This window comes from Myxocyprinus asiaticus, chromosome 34, assembly GCF_019703515.2.
Source record: "Myxocyprinus asiaticus isolate MX2 ecotype Aquarium Trade chromosome 34, UBuf_Myxa_2, whole genome shotgun sequence".
NCBI lineage: Eukaryota > Metazoa > Chordata > Actinopteri > Cypriniformes > Catostomidae > Myxocyprinus > Myxocyprinus asiaticus.
In genome coordinates this window covers 36,328,551-36,344,268 of record NC_059377.1, presented here as the reverse complement: position 1 = coordinate 36,344,268, position 15,718 = coordinate 36,328,551, and the positions used below count along the sequence as shown (strand labels likewise).

The 15,718-nt window shown below is 35.6% G+C and overlaps 1 protein-coding gene and 1 long non-coding RNA gene across 2 annotated transcripts; one reads left to right on the top strand and one right to left on the bottom strand.

Annotated features, from left to right (window-relative positions):
- The first annotated feature begins 12 nt into the window (after positions 1–12).
- On the top strand, positions 13–6,472 carry LOC127425646 (protein S100-A1-like). Its single transcript, XM_051671841.1, has 4 exons — positions 13–219; positions 3,042–3,097; positions 3,345–3,498; positions 5,249–6,472. The coding sequence occupies exons 2-4, from the start codon at positions 3,075–3,077 to the stop codon at positions 5,447–5,449; spliced, it is 378 nt and encodes a 125-aa protein (XP_051527801.1). The 5' UTR covers positions 13–219; positions 3,042–3,074; the 3' UTR covers positions 5,450–6,472.
- On the bottom strand, positions 2,407–15,464 carry LOC127425658 (uncharacterized). Its single transcript, XR_007894647.1, has 4 exons — positions 15,326–15,464; positions 9,332–9,410; positions 3,325–3,492; positions 2,407–3,054 (listed from the first exon to the last, which is right to left on the bottom strand). It is a non-coding gene; the product is annotated as an uncharacterized LOC127425658 (long non-coding RNA).
- Positions 15,465–15,718: the final 254 nt, after the last annotated feature.

The following is a 15,718-nucleotide window of genomic DNA, read 5'->3' as shown; positions in this document are numbered from 1 at the left end:
TATTGGTGAACTAAAGGAGGCAAGTACAGGAGGGGTGATGGAGGAGAGCTGAAGAAACTGAAGATGAGGGAGATGTTCTCGGGGAAGGAGGGGGGAGTGAGTGATATTTAAACCCCTAAGGTTCTTTCTCTCTCCTCATCTTTTTCTTAGCTCACTGGCTGTCTGTCACTGTCTCTTGTGCTTCATTACAGACAAAGGAAGCTCTCCATAGGCATTCAGGTAAGACGGATATCTCAGACGAGAGAAAGGACTAACTTTCTCTCTGGGCATAAAGTTATGAATGCTCTTCTGAATTGGAGTATACATTGATATCTCTTTTTTCAAGTCTTATTCAGATATCTGTCCGTAGATTAATGCTACTATTACTTCTTCTCAAAAGCTAGTTATAACCTTGAACATCTAGACTTTATTGTTTAGGTGAATACCTCCATAGTTGAATACCTAGTTTCTTTTGTCTCACAATGTGACACCTATATCTCTGTACTATAGCTTAAACTTTTGTATTTTCTGAGAAATTCTGGAAGTTGGTATTGCGTAACTTCTCATGTTACTGTACCTCTTGCTTTTGTCGCTTTTGTTCTAGGCCTAGTTTTCCTCATTTGTAAGTCGCTTTGGATAAAAGAGTCTGCTAAATGTAAAATTTAAATGCTGCTTTTATAAAGTTAAAGATTCTACAACCTGAATTTTATTAGCTGTTTAAGGACATAATCATGTTTTTAGCCTTCTATGTTGTAATCTTTAAATATTCCGATCAGTGGTCGACCACTGAAATGGGGTTTTCAGTGGTTTCTTCTTAAGTTAGAGTGAATACAGTAAAATGGGACACATTTTGATGTTGTAATTTTAAAATTTGGTCCAAATTGCTTAGCCCCCTCACACAATACCATTTAAAATAGCTAAATATATCTATACTACATTATATAGAGGAAATAAATTTGAATATTAAAAACTTAAGTGTCCCACTTCACATGTATTCACCTTACTATATTTGGTACCCAACTAGCCTGAATAAGTGGTTAAACCCTTGACTCTGACTAATGTAAAAAGGGTTTTCCAGATTATATTAACATCCTTATTGGGTCTACATCACCCAGTTGGTTAGATTTACAATAAAAAGGCATTTTTATCACGTAAACAAATGCATCCTCATTACAAGTCAAAGAGTGGTCAGTTTCATTACTGTTCTCATCTCGGTTGCCATAGCATCATATAGTGTCAATTCTATTCTGATACTGCTAATTAAGATGTCCTTCTGTTTCCTTCTATGTCCTTCTAAATTGTGCCATAATTTCACCTAAGTATTTTTCACCTTAGTTTTTTCATGTTTGTCTCATGTTTATAAAGATTATTGCTTTGTGTGCTTTTCTAAATAACCTTAAATTCCTCAAAAATTGTCTCTATTTCCAATAATGTCTCCTTTGGAACTTCATGACTTCACTATATCAAACAATTTTGTACTTTATAGTTAAGTTTCTACTTCATGAATAGTGGTAAATGGTTTTAGTACTTGGGGCCCCCAGCATTCACTGGTTTTTGTTCCAAATCTGCATGTCACCATTTGAGCTTCCTAATTAGGTCCTCTCTTAGGTTAATTAATTAGTTAAATTAGATGGTGTAGTACTTCAAATAAGGACCTGAGTTAAATTATTGATAGAATTCCTTAATTCAGTTATGTTGCAGTAAATAAATAGAAAAAAGTGTGCCATCAAATTATTTACATTTTAACATGTATTGTATTTTTATTTATTTTTTGCATTTTAACATGTACTTGATTGTATTACATTGTTTTTTTACTTTAGAACAGATCAAAAAGTAATTAAACTAATCATCTAATTCCATCTTTTCCAACAGCTGTAATTTTTATGTGTAAAAGATAATGGCAATTATTTGTTAAATAAATTAGCTCTTGGTAAAACTTTACAATAAGGTTCTATTGGTTAACATTAGTTAATGCATTATCCTTAATTAACAATAAACAATGATATTTCACAGAATTTATTTTTATTGATCAAAACCCTACTGTTCATTGTTTTTTAATGTTAGTTCATAATGCATTAACTAATGTTAATTATTATTATTATTATTATTATTATTATTATGTTTTCATTTTTAATGCAGTAAAAGTATAGTTCATTGTTAGTTAATGTTAACTATTGCGTTAACTGGTGAAAACAAGTACAACCTTATTATAAAGCATTACCTATCTGCTTGTCTAACAACTGTTAGAATTTTGCTTTAATTCTGTATTGATATTAATATTAATATGTTACATTTATACTTACAGAAAGAAAGAAATTTACACTACATTTTCCATTTGTCCACTTAATTTTGGCCTCTATCCTGAAAGTTAACAAACGGTTGTTCTTAAATTGATATTTTCAGGTATGTGTATGTGTATACGTTTGTGTGTCTTCAAGGAAGCTTCGGATTACTTTGCCAAAGTTTCCCTGGGGAACTTGCCCATAGTTTATCTTCATTTTGACAGTTTTATGTTTCACTTGCGGTTTCAATTTGAGAGATGCGGCTGTTGCTCATGAGATCCCTGTTACATGAGTAACATGTAGTAGATGATTTGGTTGTGAGCAGGGAAAATTTCACAAGCAACTAATCAGCTGTCTGAATCATTGAAAGCCAGAAAACTAGAGTTGTATAACACTAAAAATGTATATAATCATCAGTTGGATCAGGGTGATTAAGTGCCAAATTTAAAGTAACCTATATAAAGTAACCACCCTGTGTGTTTGACATAATAATTGACTATAAAACTGGTGTCCAGGAAAAGCAAAGTAAGAGTAAGAAAAGATTTGCAAAAGAAAAGATACGTTTTTAATATCTTTGACATAAAATTATGTTTTGACTAAATGTGTAAAACTGGTGTCCAGAAAGTCAAAAAGGCTTTGCACAAAGGAAAACCTCACCCTTGCATTGATTAGGCCTCCAGCGGTTTGTGCTGACTACTTATTTGCCAAATCTGTTCAAAAGTATTTCTCTTCTTGTGTTGCACATTATCAATCACAGTGTTTGTTTCCATACATATGCAGTAGCTTGCTGAACCTGGAGAGAGAAGATCCAAGATGCCACGCTCAAAGTGTGATATGTAAGAATGTTGCTTTTTGAGTGACAAACCCCTAATGAGAACCTTCTAATCTTAATCTTAAACAAACTGGTTCTACATTTTAAGCAATTCTTTTCACCCATAAACAAAATCATGTTGTTTGTGCCACAATTAATTGAGCCAAAAGCTCTGCCCATGCTAGTCATGTGACTATACATATAGCTGGGTCTAGAGAGGGGCGCATCATATCGTTGTATCTAACCTTATACCTTTGTTGACCACTTCACAGCATGTCCAAAGAACCAAGCTCCAATTTGGAAAGCGCGATGCAGATGCTCATCAAGACCTTCCACAAGTATTCCGGGAAGGAAGGAGACAAGTACACACTCAGCCGAGGGGAACTGAGGGAACTGCTGACGGAGGAGCTGGGAAATTATCTAGGGGTGAGAAAAGAGCATACACATATTTAAAACTATCATTATTCCACATCAACTTGTAATGCACTAGTTGTAGACTACAACTTGTAGTAACTATCTTATCGGAACAACCTGCAGGTGAAATTGATCAGATTCGAATTTGCAATTTTTATGTTTTCAGCTAAGCTCCTGTACTGTGAAGTCAACATGACTCTATCTACTTTCTTAATTCTTGTTCCTGGTCTTGATGTGAATGTTTCATTGGTGGATGTCATTCCAAAGAAAAAAATGTTTTGTCTTCGTAATCTTTTATCCTGCTCTGCCTCCAAAAACTCTTTCATTAATTTTCATCAAGCCCTCTTATTTTTCAACCCCTTTCCTCCAACCACTTTTCATGATCCAACCAATTTGTTTTCTCTAAAAAATACTCTCTTTCAGTCGGAAATACAACACATTACGGAAGTAAACCGGGCTGAAAAATTCCATTTCATGTTGAATTTAAAGGGATAGTTCAACTAAAAATGAAAATTCTCTCATCATTTACTTACCCTCATGACATCCCAGATGTGTGACTTTCTTTCTTCAGCAGAACACAAAGATTTTTAGAAGAATATTTCAGCTCTGTATGTCCATTAAATGCAAATAAATGGTGGCTTCTGAAGCTCCAAAAAGCACATAAAGGCAGCATAAAAGAATCCTTACGACTCCAGTGGTTAAATCCATTTGTTCAGAAGCGATATGATAGGTGTGGGTGAGAACAGATCTTTCTTCATGCATATCGCCACCTACTGGGCAGGGAGCAGAATTTATAGTAAAATAGGACATCAATTTTGATCTGTTTTTTCACCCACACCTATCATATTGCTTCTGAAAACATGGATTAAACCACTGAAGTCTTTATGGATTACTTTTCTGCTGCCTTTATGTGCTTTTTGGAGCTTCAGTTCTGGCCACCATTCACTTGCACTGTATGGACCTACAAAGCTAAAATATTCTTCTATCTTTCTTTGTGTTCAGCAGAAGAAAGAAAGTCATACACATCTGGGATGGCATGAGGGTGAGTAAATGTTGAGAGAATTTTAATTTTTAGGTGAACTATCCCTTTAATTAAGAGACAAAGCCTCATTTTGATTGTTGGTACACATACTCATAGAAAAAGATTTATTTTGTGCATTTCCTAATGCATACTTTTAAACAGTGCAATGGTTCCACAATTTGCTTTGGGACATATGCAAACATGCCTAAATTCTCAGTGTGCTTGACAAAGCATTTCTGAATGCCTCAGCACTTTTGCATACAAAGAGTTTATAGAAATACCTCTCAGCCAAAACGAATGTGACACAACATGTATCACAAGCTCAGATTTGCATTTAAGTTACACAAATGCCCACTTGATAATGGTTTACAGATTCATAGTGAGCCTGCATTTATGTACATACACTGGCTTTGGATATGAATCCAGCTCCAGGCAATTTCCTCTGACATTAATTTACAAAGTTCCTTCTTAAGAAATGTATTCATCATTATGTCGCAATTCATTCAATTCATCATGTACAATATCTTTGTTTCCATCCATTTAACTTAATTCACAATCATTTCTTATTTTGTTTTATTTTTATTTCTTATTGAGTTTTCAGAGTTGCAACTAATTTTTTTTACAACTAACTTTTTAAGTGGTAGACAAAGTGCAAATGTGGCACCAATTTGATTTTACTGAAACATTTTGGGTAGAAATTAAACTTTTCATTAAAGTTTGTCAACTTTTGTTCCCACACAGAATGCTCAAGATAAAGATGCGGTGGAACGAGTGATGAACGATCTGGATTCCAATAACGACGGCGAGGTGGACTTCACCGAGTTCATCATCCTCATGGGCGCGCTGACCGTAGCCTGTAACGACTTCTTTCTCGACAGCCCGGCGCCCAAAAACAAGGGCGACAGCAAGAGTGATGGAGCCACAGAGGAAAAGAAAGAGTAAAGAGAGAAGACTAAAAAAGAGAAAGAAGGCTAAGGGAAGAAAAGTATTAGTGGGTTGAGCACAATGGAGTGAGATCATAGTTTCATCCATTTCTTTTATCAGGACTGACAAACCTAGCTCCTAGAGGAGGTTTCTCCGCTTTTATAATTCAACCAAAGCTGTTTATTACTTTCAATGCAAAAACTGTCAAATCCCAAAGACTTGCGGGTTTGACAGAAAAACATACAGTACCAGCGTAGTGCCAGGAGCTGGTTTATCTAATGCTGAATTATTTTTAAGTTAATGAGAAGTTCTTGACTTTAAGGTGTTCAGAAATCTTTCAGGTACTTGGACGGCTGCCTTCTTTTTCAAATAAGGGTACTCGACTGGTAACATTATACACAGCTACGCAAGAGCTGTTGTTTGGCATCAAACTTTGTTATGAGTATAAGCAATGGATGCATAGAGGAAAAGAGAACAATAATTGTGTTTAACGAAATGGGTTTATGTACAGTCAGTCGGTCATTTTCACAAAATAAACACCAACAGGGTGATCAGGACTTCACTCTTTAGGGTATCATCACCCTGAAGGGCTTTATTTTGCAATAATGAATGGCTAACTTTACATTATCCTGCTTATTACATGACTTACCAAATTAATTAATTAATGGACATATTAAAATCTTGTCTGGGACTTCATCGGTTTTACAGTTTAGCGGTCATTATACAAAAACATTTGACCGCAGAATGCCGCATATAACCAAAAAGAAAGAAAAAAATCCAGAGAGCTGTGCAATACAGTTATGAATCCACATTTTGAACAATGACCTGATGAAAAGATGTTGAAGTATTTATACTTACATAATGCATTCATGAAGTTCCTATATTATGTAGAAATTTTAAATACCCTAAACAGTTGAGAGAAAGCATTACTTGGTTTGTCTCTTTCTTTGCATCTATTTTTTAAGCCTATTTTTATTTAATAATCAACGTGTATCTTCTTAATTATAATAAACGAGCAACTGACCTCTGTACATTTGCCTGACATGTTTGTAGCCTGCTGTGATTACATGCTAATTTCAACAGCAATTCTGCATGCACAACCATTGATCATTTTGAAGACACATCTGTGAATAAAATGCTTTTATTATGACACATAGCATTAGCTATCACTCTGATTAACATACAAAAGTTTTTGATTTCAGCTGTTTTGCTAAATTCCACCTTTTTGCTAACATCAACCACATCCGAAGACATATCAGCCAACCCAATGTCAGCAATCATGAACATACAAAACATTATTGCCAGACAGAGAGCATTTCTGATTGGCTAAAAAGGGGCCTGCCACCCCCCTAATACTTTTTTGTTGTTTAAAGAGCCTAGGGCGGATTCAAAGACTGGTTTGATTTCTCAGGACACCTATTTCAGTGATATCTGTAATTTTATTGCTTAAAACACCTTTCAGTGTTAAAAAACTAAAGTCATCTTGACCAGCAAACATACATGTTTCTGTCAAACAGCACAATCTTATCTTATCTGGAAACAATACACATACTTTTGCATGTACAGATTGAATCTTTGGGCTTCCATTTGGCAAAATAATTTTTTTCCCAGTAAAGCAGAACGTACTTAAAACAGTTACAACATTGATTGCTCAATAGTAGCCATTGACTGAGCTATTTACTGTAAACCATGGAATAGGTATTAGCATATGTGTGTGTAAATATTGCAAAGGTGCTAGTTAGGGCACATCCTGGACTAGTTGCTCACTTCCGGCTCAGCCTGTTTGACCTGATCTACAACTAGCCATGTTTACTTTACTACCTGTCAAGGACAAACAATGATCTATCACAAACAGAGGTGTTAGGACAGAGGGCTTTAAAAAATACATGGTATTACTGGAAGTGTTTGTGTTACTACAATATTTAAAGGAATATTTTACCAAAAATTGAGAATTCTGTAATCATTTACTCACTCTCATATAGTTCCAAACCTGTATGACTTTCTTTCTTATATGCAGTGCTGGGTAAGTTACTTAAAAAAGTAATCCACTACAAATTACTAACTAAACGTACTTTCTCTAAAATAATAATAAGATTACTTTACTGATTACATTGAAAATGTAGTCACATTACTAATTACTCTACTTTTAAGTTACTTTCTTAAACACTTGTCACAAAAATGTTTTGGTTTTCTGCTCAACAAATTCAAAATAATGTCTATTTTCTCCTTGTTCATTGTCGTAAACCCATCAGCCGTCACAGAAATGCTAACAGACATACATATGAACATATGAATTCACATTTTATTGTTATAACACATGAATAATTTTTTTAGAAATATTTGTAACCCAAGTATTGTAATTAAAATTAGTTACACTACTTTTTGTGCCTAAAAGATTGCTTTGTAATCCAATTACCCCCAACATTGCTTATACGGAATACAAAAATGTAATGAATATCCCGGTCCATCTTCCCAATACAATGGCAGTTGGTAAAGCTTAAAAAAGCACCCGAAGTAGTGTTTTTAATTTTAAACAATGCAGGTTCTTGCACGAACATGTAAGGCACTGTGACCGAGCTTCTCTCATAGCGCTCATGAAGTTGCAAGATTTTCACATAAAAATTACAGAAATTTCAAATCGTATGTCTATGGAAAATTGCGTTTTTCCTTTTGTATTCTGCATAAAAGAGTAAGTCATTACAGAATTTCAAGTTTTGGGGGAACTGTTCCTTTACTTACTCTGTTTTTTTTTTTTTTTTTAAGCTCAGAGCTAATTACTTAGGTCAAGACAGTGAAGTTTAATCAATTATGGATGATATCTTTAATTCCAGTGATATAAGCATATACTGGGTCATATTACATAGCAGCTGGTTGTATGGTGTCTTATTTTACTTTGGCAAAACAAATGTTCTTGTATCAAGTTTTTAGGGGGCTTTCAACTCGAATGACTTATTAAGACAAACAGAGTTAGACTTATATCATTCACTAAGATCTAGAGGACAATTACATGCAATGCATCTCAAATGGCAAAGACATTATCCGCAGGACAGTTGTCACAAACCTATCTGTGGTTGTATCATAAGGACTGAACAAGTTCAAGCATGTTGTGCATGATAGAAAGCCCATGTATAGAAAGATTTAGATGTCTGACATTTTTTCCATTGTTGCCATGTTTTTATGTAGAGCTATTTGTTTTGCTGCTGACTTTACTTATTTTCTGAACTAATTTTGCATCCTTAAACACATATTTTATATACTTTTATTCTGCAGCATTACCAAAAACTGAGGAGCCTGTGTAAGCTGTTCTCCTAAACGCCAGTGGTGACCACATTCTGAAAGTCCTTGGAAATATCTACGAAGTAGCTCTCTTTGCATGAATGTGGAATATATTGGTCTTTTCAAATGACCCATCTGCAACATATCAAAGACACACAGGACTTTGTGGTCTATGTGTCAGCAAATTATGCAAGGCATTTTTCTTTTTTGCCCAAGACTAAATTCCAGTATAGCCACAAAACACTTCCAAATGTCTTGAAAAGCATCAATTTATAAATAAAAATGTAAGTTGCACAAGACTTGCACCAAATATGTTGGCTTTTGAAAGCGGTGTGCAAGGGGTCTTAGCATTAATAGATGTGAAGTGCAGAGATAATATTCTACCAATAACTTAATCATTAGACATACATAATGCCCGTATGGTTTTGTTTATATATCTTGTTTTCCTCCCCACAACAAACAGTGGCCAGTACTGTGTCAGTCTTTTGGCCATGGCTGAGGCTGTTGTGGCAGCTTTGATGTAGTGGTGTTGCCTAACTGGGCCTAGCTGGTAATTGTAGTGCTTCATGTCACTGTTATCTTGCCAGGCAGTCTGGACCAGTCCTGACAGACACCTCAGCTTACCTCACATTCTGAACGTCTCCACCGCAGTCTCCATCTCTGCTTCTTCCTCTCCCACAACAGACATTCACCCACTGATGAGCTGTATTCAGGATAATGCATCAACAGTGTCAATATCAGTTTTCATACATGCAGAAAAACACATACCTCCTGAGAACATCAGTGGAGGCAATCACACTGCACACATGCAAAGTTACACCCATACAGTGGTCCCAAAAAGTATTCAGAAACTTTATCCACACTTAAAAATGTATTAAAGGAATAGTTCATCCAAAAATGAAAATTCACTCATCATTTACTCACCCTTCATGCCATCCAAGATGCGTATGACTTTCTTTCTTCTGCAGAACACAAACAAAGATTTTTAGAAGAATATCTCAGCTCTGTAGGTCCATACGATGCAAGTTAATAGTGACAAAACTTTGATACTCCAAAAAGCAGATAAAGGCAGCATAAAAAGTAATCCATAAGACTCTAGTGGTTTAATCCATGTCTTCTGAAGTGATCCAATCAGTTTTGTTAAGAACAGACCAAAATGTAAATAATTTTTCACTATAAATCTTGACATCTGCAGTCTCCTTGGTGATCATGATTTCAATAACACTTCCAAGCACCATCTAGCGCTCTATGCATGCATGCACAAGTAAGTGTAATCAAGCTTAATATCATAATCGTGCCTAGAGACGATGTAGAGTAGAATGAGTTACATTTAGTTCTGTTCTGACCCAAAACCAACTGGATCGCTTCAGAAGACATAGATTAAACCACTGGAGTCATATGGATTAATTTTATGCTGCCTTTATGTGCTTTTTGGAGCTTCAACGTTTTGGTCTCATTCACTTGCATTATATGGACCTACAGAGGTGAAATATTCTTCTATAATAATCTTCATTTGTGTTCTGCAGAAAAAAGAAAGTCATACACATCTGGTAAATTATGAGAGAATTGACATTTTTGGGTGAACTATTCCTTTAAAATGCCTAAAAAAAAGTCTAAAAAAAGGTCAAATATTTTCAGATGCCACTTGGTTTGATATTTTTTAATCTAATGCAATGAAATGTACACATTTTAAGTGTGGCTTAAGTGTCTAAAAGTGTCCAAATACTTTTAAGGCCCACTGTATGTATACGAACATGGGAGTGCTATGCAAAGCTCTCTGTGAAAACTATGTTCAACATTTTAGGGCAAATGTTAAATCCTACGCAAATGTCACTGTGTACAGAGGCAAACGTGAGTGTGTCTGAGCAGGTACAGGGTGCCACAGGTGAGAATGACAGATTATAAGGACTAGTAGCATCTCAGGAAATGTCCCAGTCAAGCAAATGCCTTGGACTGTAGCCAATAGTTCTAGTTCCTAATACTTTTTTGATAATGGATAGTAGTAGACTGTTTGAAAAGCCACTATGTTTGAAAATTGAGACAGCCATTTAAAAAAAAAAAAAAACCCTCAAAAGCAAAATTTAAGTGTGCAAATTTTATGCCACTAGTATCACCTATTTTTCAAACACTCCCTCCGTCTGCCATTGTTCAGAGTGTAATGTACTCACTGTGTTAAGAGAACACATAAGTGCAACATTGTTTTGAGATCTTTTACAAATTAAAAATTAGTAAGCAATTTTAGCCATTCTGGAATTTCCACAAGCTGAGCAGTTGGATAAGCCACGCCCCCTCTTTGCACTCTAAAGATACCAAATGAGCTTTATTGAGACTGACACTGAGCAGAAGCGGTTGTCAAAAACAACAGCAGCAAAATAGCGCCCTCAAGTGACACCTGTTGTGAACAGCATGGCATAAAAAGGCATTAAGCCTCAATAATTTGCTGCAACTAAAATACTATAAGAACGCGCAAAATGATTGACAGGCAGAAAGCGTCAGAGACCGCAACCTGCGGACGCATTTTTGTTTGTTGTTTACACAGCCTAGTGCTCACACAGAGACCAGTGAGATATCTCACAACACTTATTTCATCACTATCTTTCAGGAAGTAGGAAACATTTTTGAATTCCTTTCCATAAAAAAATATCGCTTACAGCACCTTTAACATGAGAAAGCGGGAACAATTAACAGTTAAAAAAAGAAAATTGGCCCTAATGTTCAAACAGTGTAGATGGTATTTTCTGAATGGAGCAGTATTTAACACATTAGATTTTTTATTATTCATTCAACAACACGACTTACATTCGGGAACATTACAAATCCATATTCCTAGAATGTTGATGAATTTGAGAGAATACTTTCAGGAACATTATGTAAGGTATCATGTATAGTCAGTCATTTGTTATCGCAAACTAAAACCGGTGACAGGTTAAACCGGACCCCAACGTGAAGCTGAGAGGTCTTGTATCACCCTGAAGGTGTTTACTTTGCAATGACGACATAAAAGTGGGCATGAAATATTTTTTTGTAGAGAAATTGTTTTATTATTTGAGAAGAAATATACTACATGAGAAAGATATGAGAGACATGAAACTAGAACAATGTAGGAAAACGGTTGCCTGGGTCAACAGTCAATAATACAGTTTAGCAGTCATTATATTAAAATATTCAGTGACTGTGGCAACATTTTTGCAAAATAATAATATGTGGTCCCTTAAACATATTGCAGCAGTTCTGAGGTGCAATGTCCACTGCGTGGCGCTAAAAGCAAGTTTTATTTCCTCCCAAACAGATATGGTTTTTAGGTAAATACTTGATCGAGTTTTAAATCAACAAAATGTACCTCTTAACCCTAAACCTTTAATCTAAACCTTACCGATAGAGTTCGATAGAAAGCAAATCTGACATGAAAGACACAATTGCGGAAGCAAACATATCATTTTGTGGTGCTTCTATGACACTTTCCACTCACATGCTTTTCAGGACTCCAGTAAGTGCAACGCTCTATCAATTGAGGCACCGCGCAATTTGATCGCCCTTGAACAAGCTAGTAAATGTATGCCCTTGTAAATGTAGTTGGTTATGTAATGCAGAAGTTAAAATGTATCACCTTACAAATTATGCACTAAAGTAAAAGAGTTTTGATATCATAAGATAGCATTGTTTGAGAAACAGGGTGAAAAGTACATGTTTATGAACTGATAATCTGCTGTTTTACTCATGATTTGTGTGAAATGGAATAAAAGTCATTGTTGTTTTAGTTCCTCTAGTGTTCATTTCACCAGGAAAGTGCCACGATATGTACGACATGAACCGCATAAAAATCATTTAATATTTAACCGCAGAATGCCATGATTGACCAACTAGAATAAAATATTCCAGAGAGCCGTGTAATACGTTTAAATAACATCTTACATTAAGAACTTTAAGATTTTAACATTCCTACAAACAAAATGGAATGTCCAGACAATGTTTTTAGAACATTCATTTGCTAGCAGTTTAGCACAATAGTTTGATGGAAAGGGAAGTTTGAGTTACTGTATGCCTATTCAACTACAGTTTTCATGTGTTTACTCTTCATGGTTGACCTCTCTCTCTCTCAGTGCTGGTGGAGGATGGCTCTGGTCTTAAATTGGATCATGGCATGCGTCACAAGAGACCGCTTATCAGACTTCACTATCACAATGATGAAGTAAGAAAGGTAAAAAGAGAGGGATCTTAGCTTGCAGACTGAAAGAAACGGGGTGGGGCTGGTGTCAATTCACCCCTTTTTCCCTGCATGTTAAGTGTTTCTAATACCAGTGAAATGATACCAAAGCAACACTTGGACGTTTTGCAGCGTGATTCCCTTTGGCTATCATGTATTGCTGCTATTCTACCCTTAACCTTGGGGGCCGTATAGGCTCGTGTACATCCGATCTGCAAACAGTCATTAAACCAGTCGCCTGCATCACCTCTTCACCTAACCTTAACTGTGATCTTAACCTGCCTATGACAGCATGCCTAGATTAACAATTAATCTGGATTTAAGGCAATGCAGACGGTAACTCAAACCTGCGGCTATAATTAACACTAATGGGTATCAAAGAGGGCCTGAGAACACAGAAATGATGAGTACCGGGGAAAGACGCACCGGGATGATGTCAAGGAAATGATTCATAACTAATGATCAAGTGTGGAGGGTTAAGGTCAGTCAGTGGCTGTGTTTGGAATGGCATAATACCATACTACTACTATTTCTGCCACAGACAGATATGGCAGAAGTAGTAAGAGTAGTATGGGTAGTATGCCAGCGAATGACAGTGTCATCGTACACCTGTGGACATAGATTGGATCTTGACTTTGCATTGTGTGAGTCAGGGTGCTCTCATGATTGAAAGAATTGACAATGAAATTATGGTGCGACGCCCCTTCTGGCGACCTCTAATGGTTATAAAAAGAACTACAACTGAAAATGCCACATTAGGAGTATCAGCTTTAAAATGAACTGAACAATCATACTAATTGTTCCGTCTTTTTGTTCAATTGATGTACTGTGAATGTCTTAAAACACCTGCCTTGACTGATTGGGTGCTACTTTCACAATGTTCTAAAATTAGCACTTTAATTAGGTACACCGCTTGTAATGCAATCTTAGTTGTGCATTACCTATGAACATAATATATTATTACACATTAATGTGTAATAATATATTACACATTAATTGGATTCAATTACAGACAACAGGCCTAAAATTGTCATTTTAGAATCACGTAAAATTCTTAGCAGTCTCAAACAACATAAAAAAGAAATTCAAACAAAATAAATAAATACATAAATACAATTTCAATTGAACCATTGTGAAATTATGCAACTTGTATGAGTTTATCACTAAGTCAAGTTACTTTTAGTTTACCAGACATTCTAGGTTCATAGGTAATGCACAACTAAGGTTTAATTACAAGCGGTGTACCTAATAAAAGTGATAATTTTAGAACATTGTGAAAGTATCCCCCAATCAGTCAAGGCAGGTGGTTTAAGATATTCACAGTACATCAACTGAACACAAATACTGAACAATTAGTATGATTGTTCATTTCATTTTAAAGCTGATACTCCAAAATGGCATTTTCAGTTGTAGTTCTTTTTATAACCACAAGAGGTCGCCAAAAGACACTTCCTCGCACCATAATTTCATTGTCATTTCTTTAAATCATGAGAGCCATCCTGACTCACACAATGCAAAGTCAAGATTCAATCTATGTCCATGATTTTTTTCACTACACTACAGTGGTTCAGTCAATATCTTTAGAAGTGATCCAATCGATTTTGGGTGAGAACAGACCAAAATATAACTCCTTTTTAACTGTAATTCTCGCCATTGCAGTTTTGGCACGATCATGATTTCAAGCTCGATTACACTTGACTGCTGATGTCAAGATTTATAGTGAAACATTTGTTACATTTGGGTTTATTGCTTCAAAAGACATTGATTTAACCACTGGAGTCTAATGGATTACTTTTATGCTGCCTTTATGTGCTTTTGGAGCTTCAAAATGTTGGTCACCATTCACTTGCACTGTATGGACCTACAGAGCTGATATATTTTTCTAAAAATCTTCGTTTGTGTTCTGCAGAAAAACTAAAGTCATACACATCTGGGATGGTATGAGGGTGAGTAAATGATGAGAGAATTTTAATTTTTGGGTGAACTATCCCTTTAAAAAAGAAGCATGCCTGAGTGTGGAAAACAAACGCACAATAAATCCTGACTTACACAAATGTATTTCCCTTCAGCCTACTTTCATTAAACATTTTGAGCTCTGTGATGAAATCTTTTCTTCTGTTTTATTTGTCGAGCATATTTTTTCAAAGGCTAACAAGCACATAGGGGGTCAGTGTGTGTGTAGTGTGTAAACTCATCCACAAGAGGTCAGCAGATATAACGTTACAATTTAATTTTACCCGTTTTCTGGGATACAGACAAGGTATGTTCTTATGCTATTCTTAATACAGTTTTACCATTTGGGGCAAAACATATCATTACAACTGTTTAGTTTGGGGTTTGAGTTAGGAGAGGATCCTGGAAGAGTATAATGTGAAAACTTCTACCTTTGATGCAGTGATTTAGGTTGTACTCACTAAAGAAGGTGATACTTCAGGCTTCTTCACATCTGGTCGCACATCTGAGTATTCAACAGCATATATTTTAATTACACGAGTGCAAACAGTCTGTCCTTACATGTCATAAATTATACTTCACATAATAATTAGTGTTCACTTTCTGCAGAGGAATAACCCAATTAGCAAAGGCCTTCAAAAAGCAGCTTAAACTAACGGCATGAAAAGTCCAACAAAAAATGGATTTTTCTCAGAACGAAACGTTTGAAAATTAAGGGGGGAAAAATGCTCGTACTTGCCAAAATCACGAAACAGATTTAAATCCACAACTCCAATAATGCAACTCATTACAGGCATTTGGACGCGTCCATAGCCGGGTTTGGGGATCATACATTTTTTTTTTTTTTGAGAACT

Bases quoted from the DNA above. Each gene is read 5' to 3' on its own strand.
- LOC127425646 (XM_051671841.1), top strand. From the start codon at position 3,075: ATGCCACGCTCAAAGTGTGATAT. The intron at 3,098-3,344 runs GTAAGAATGTTG...ACCACTTCACAG, and splicing joins CCACGCTCAAAGTGTGATAT to CATGTCCAAAGAACCAAGCT. The intron at 3,499-5,248 runs GTGAGAAAAGAG...GTTCCCACACAG, and splicing joins AGCTGGGAAATTATCTAGGG to AATGCTCAAGATAAAGATGC.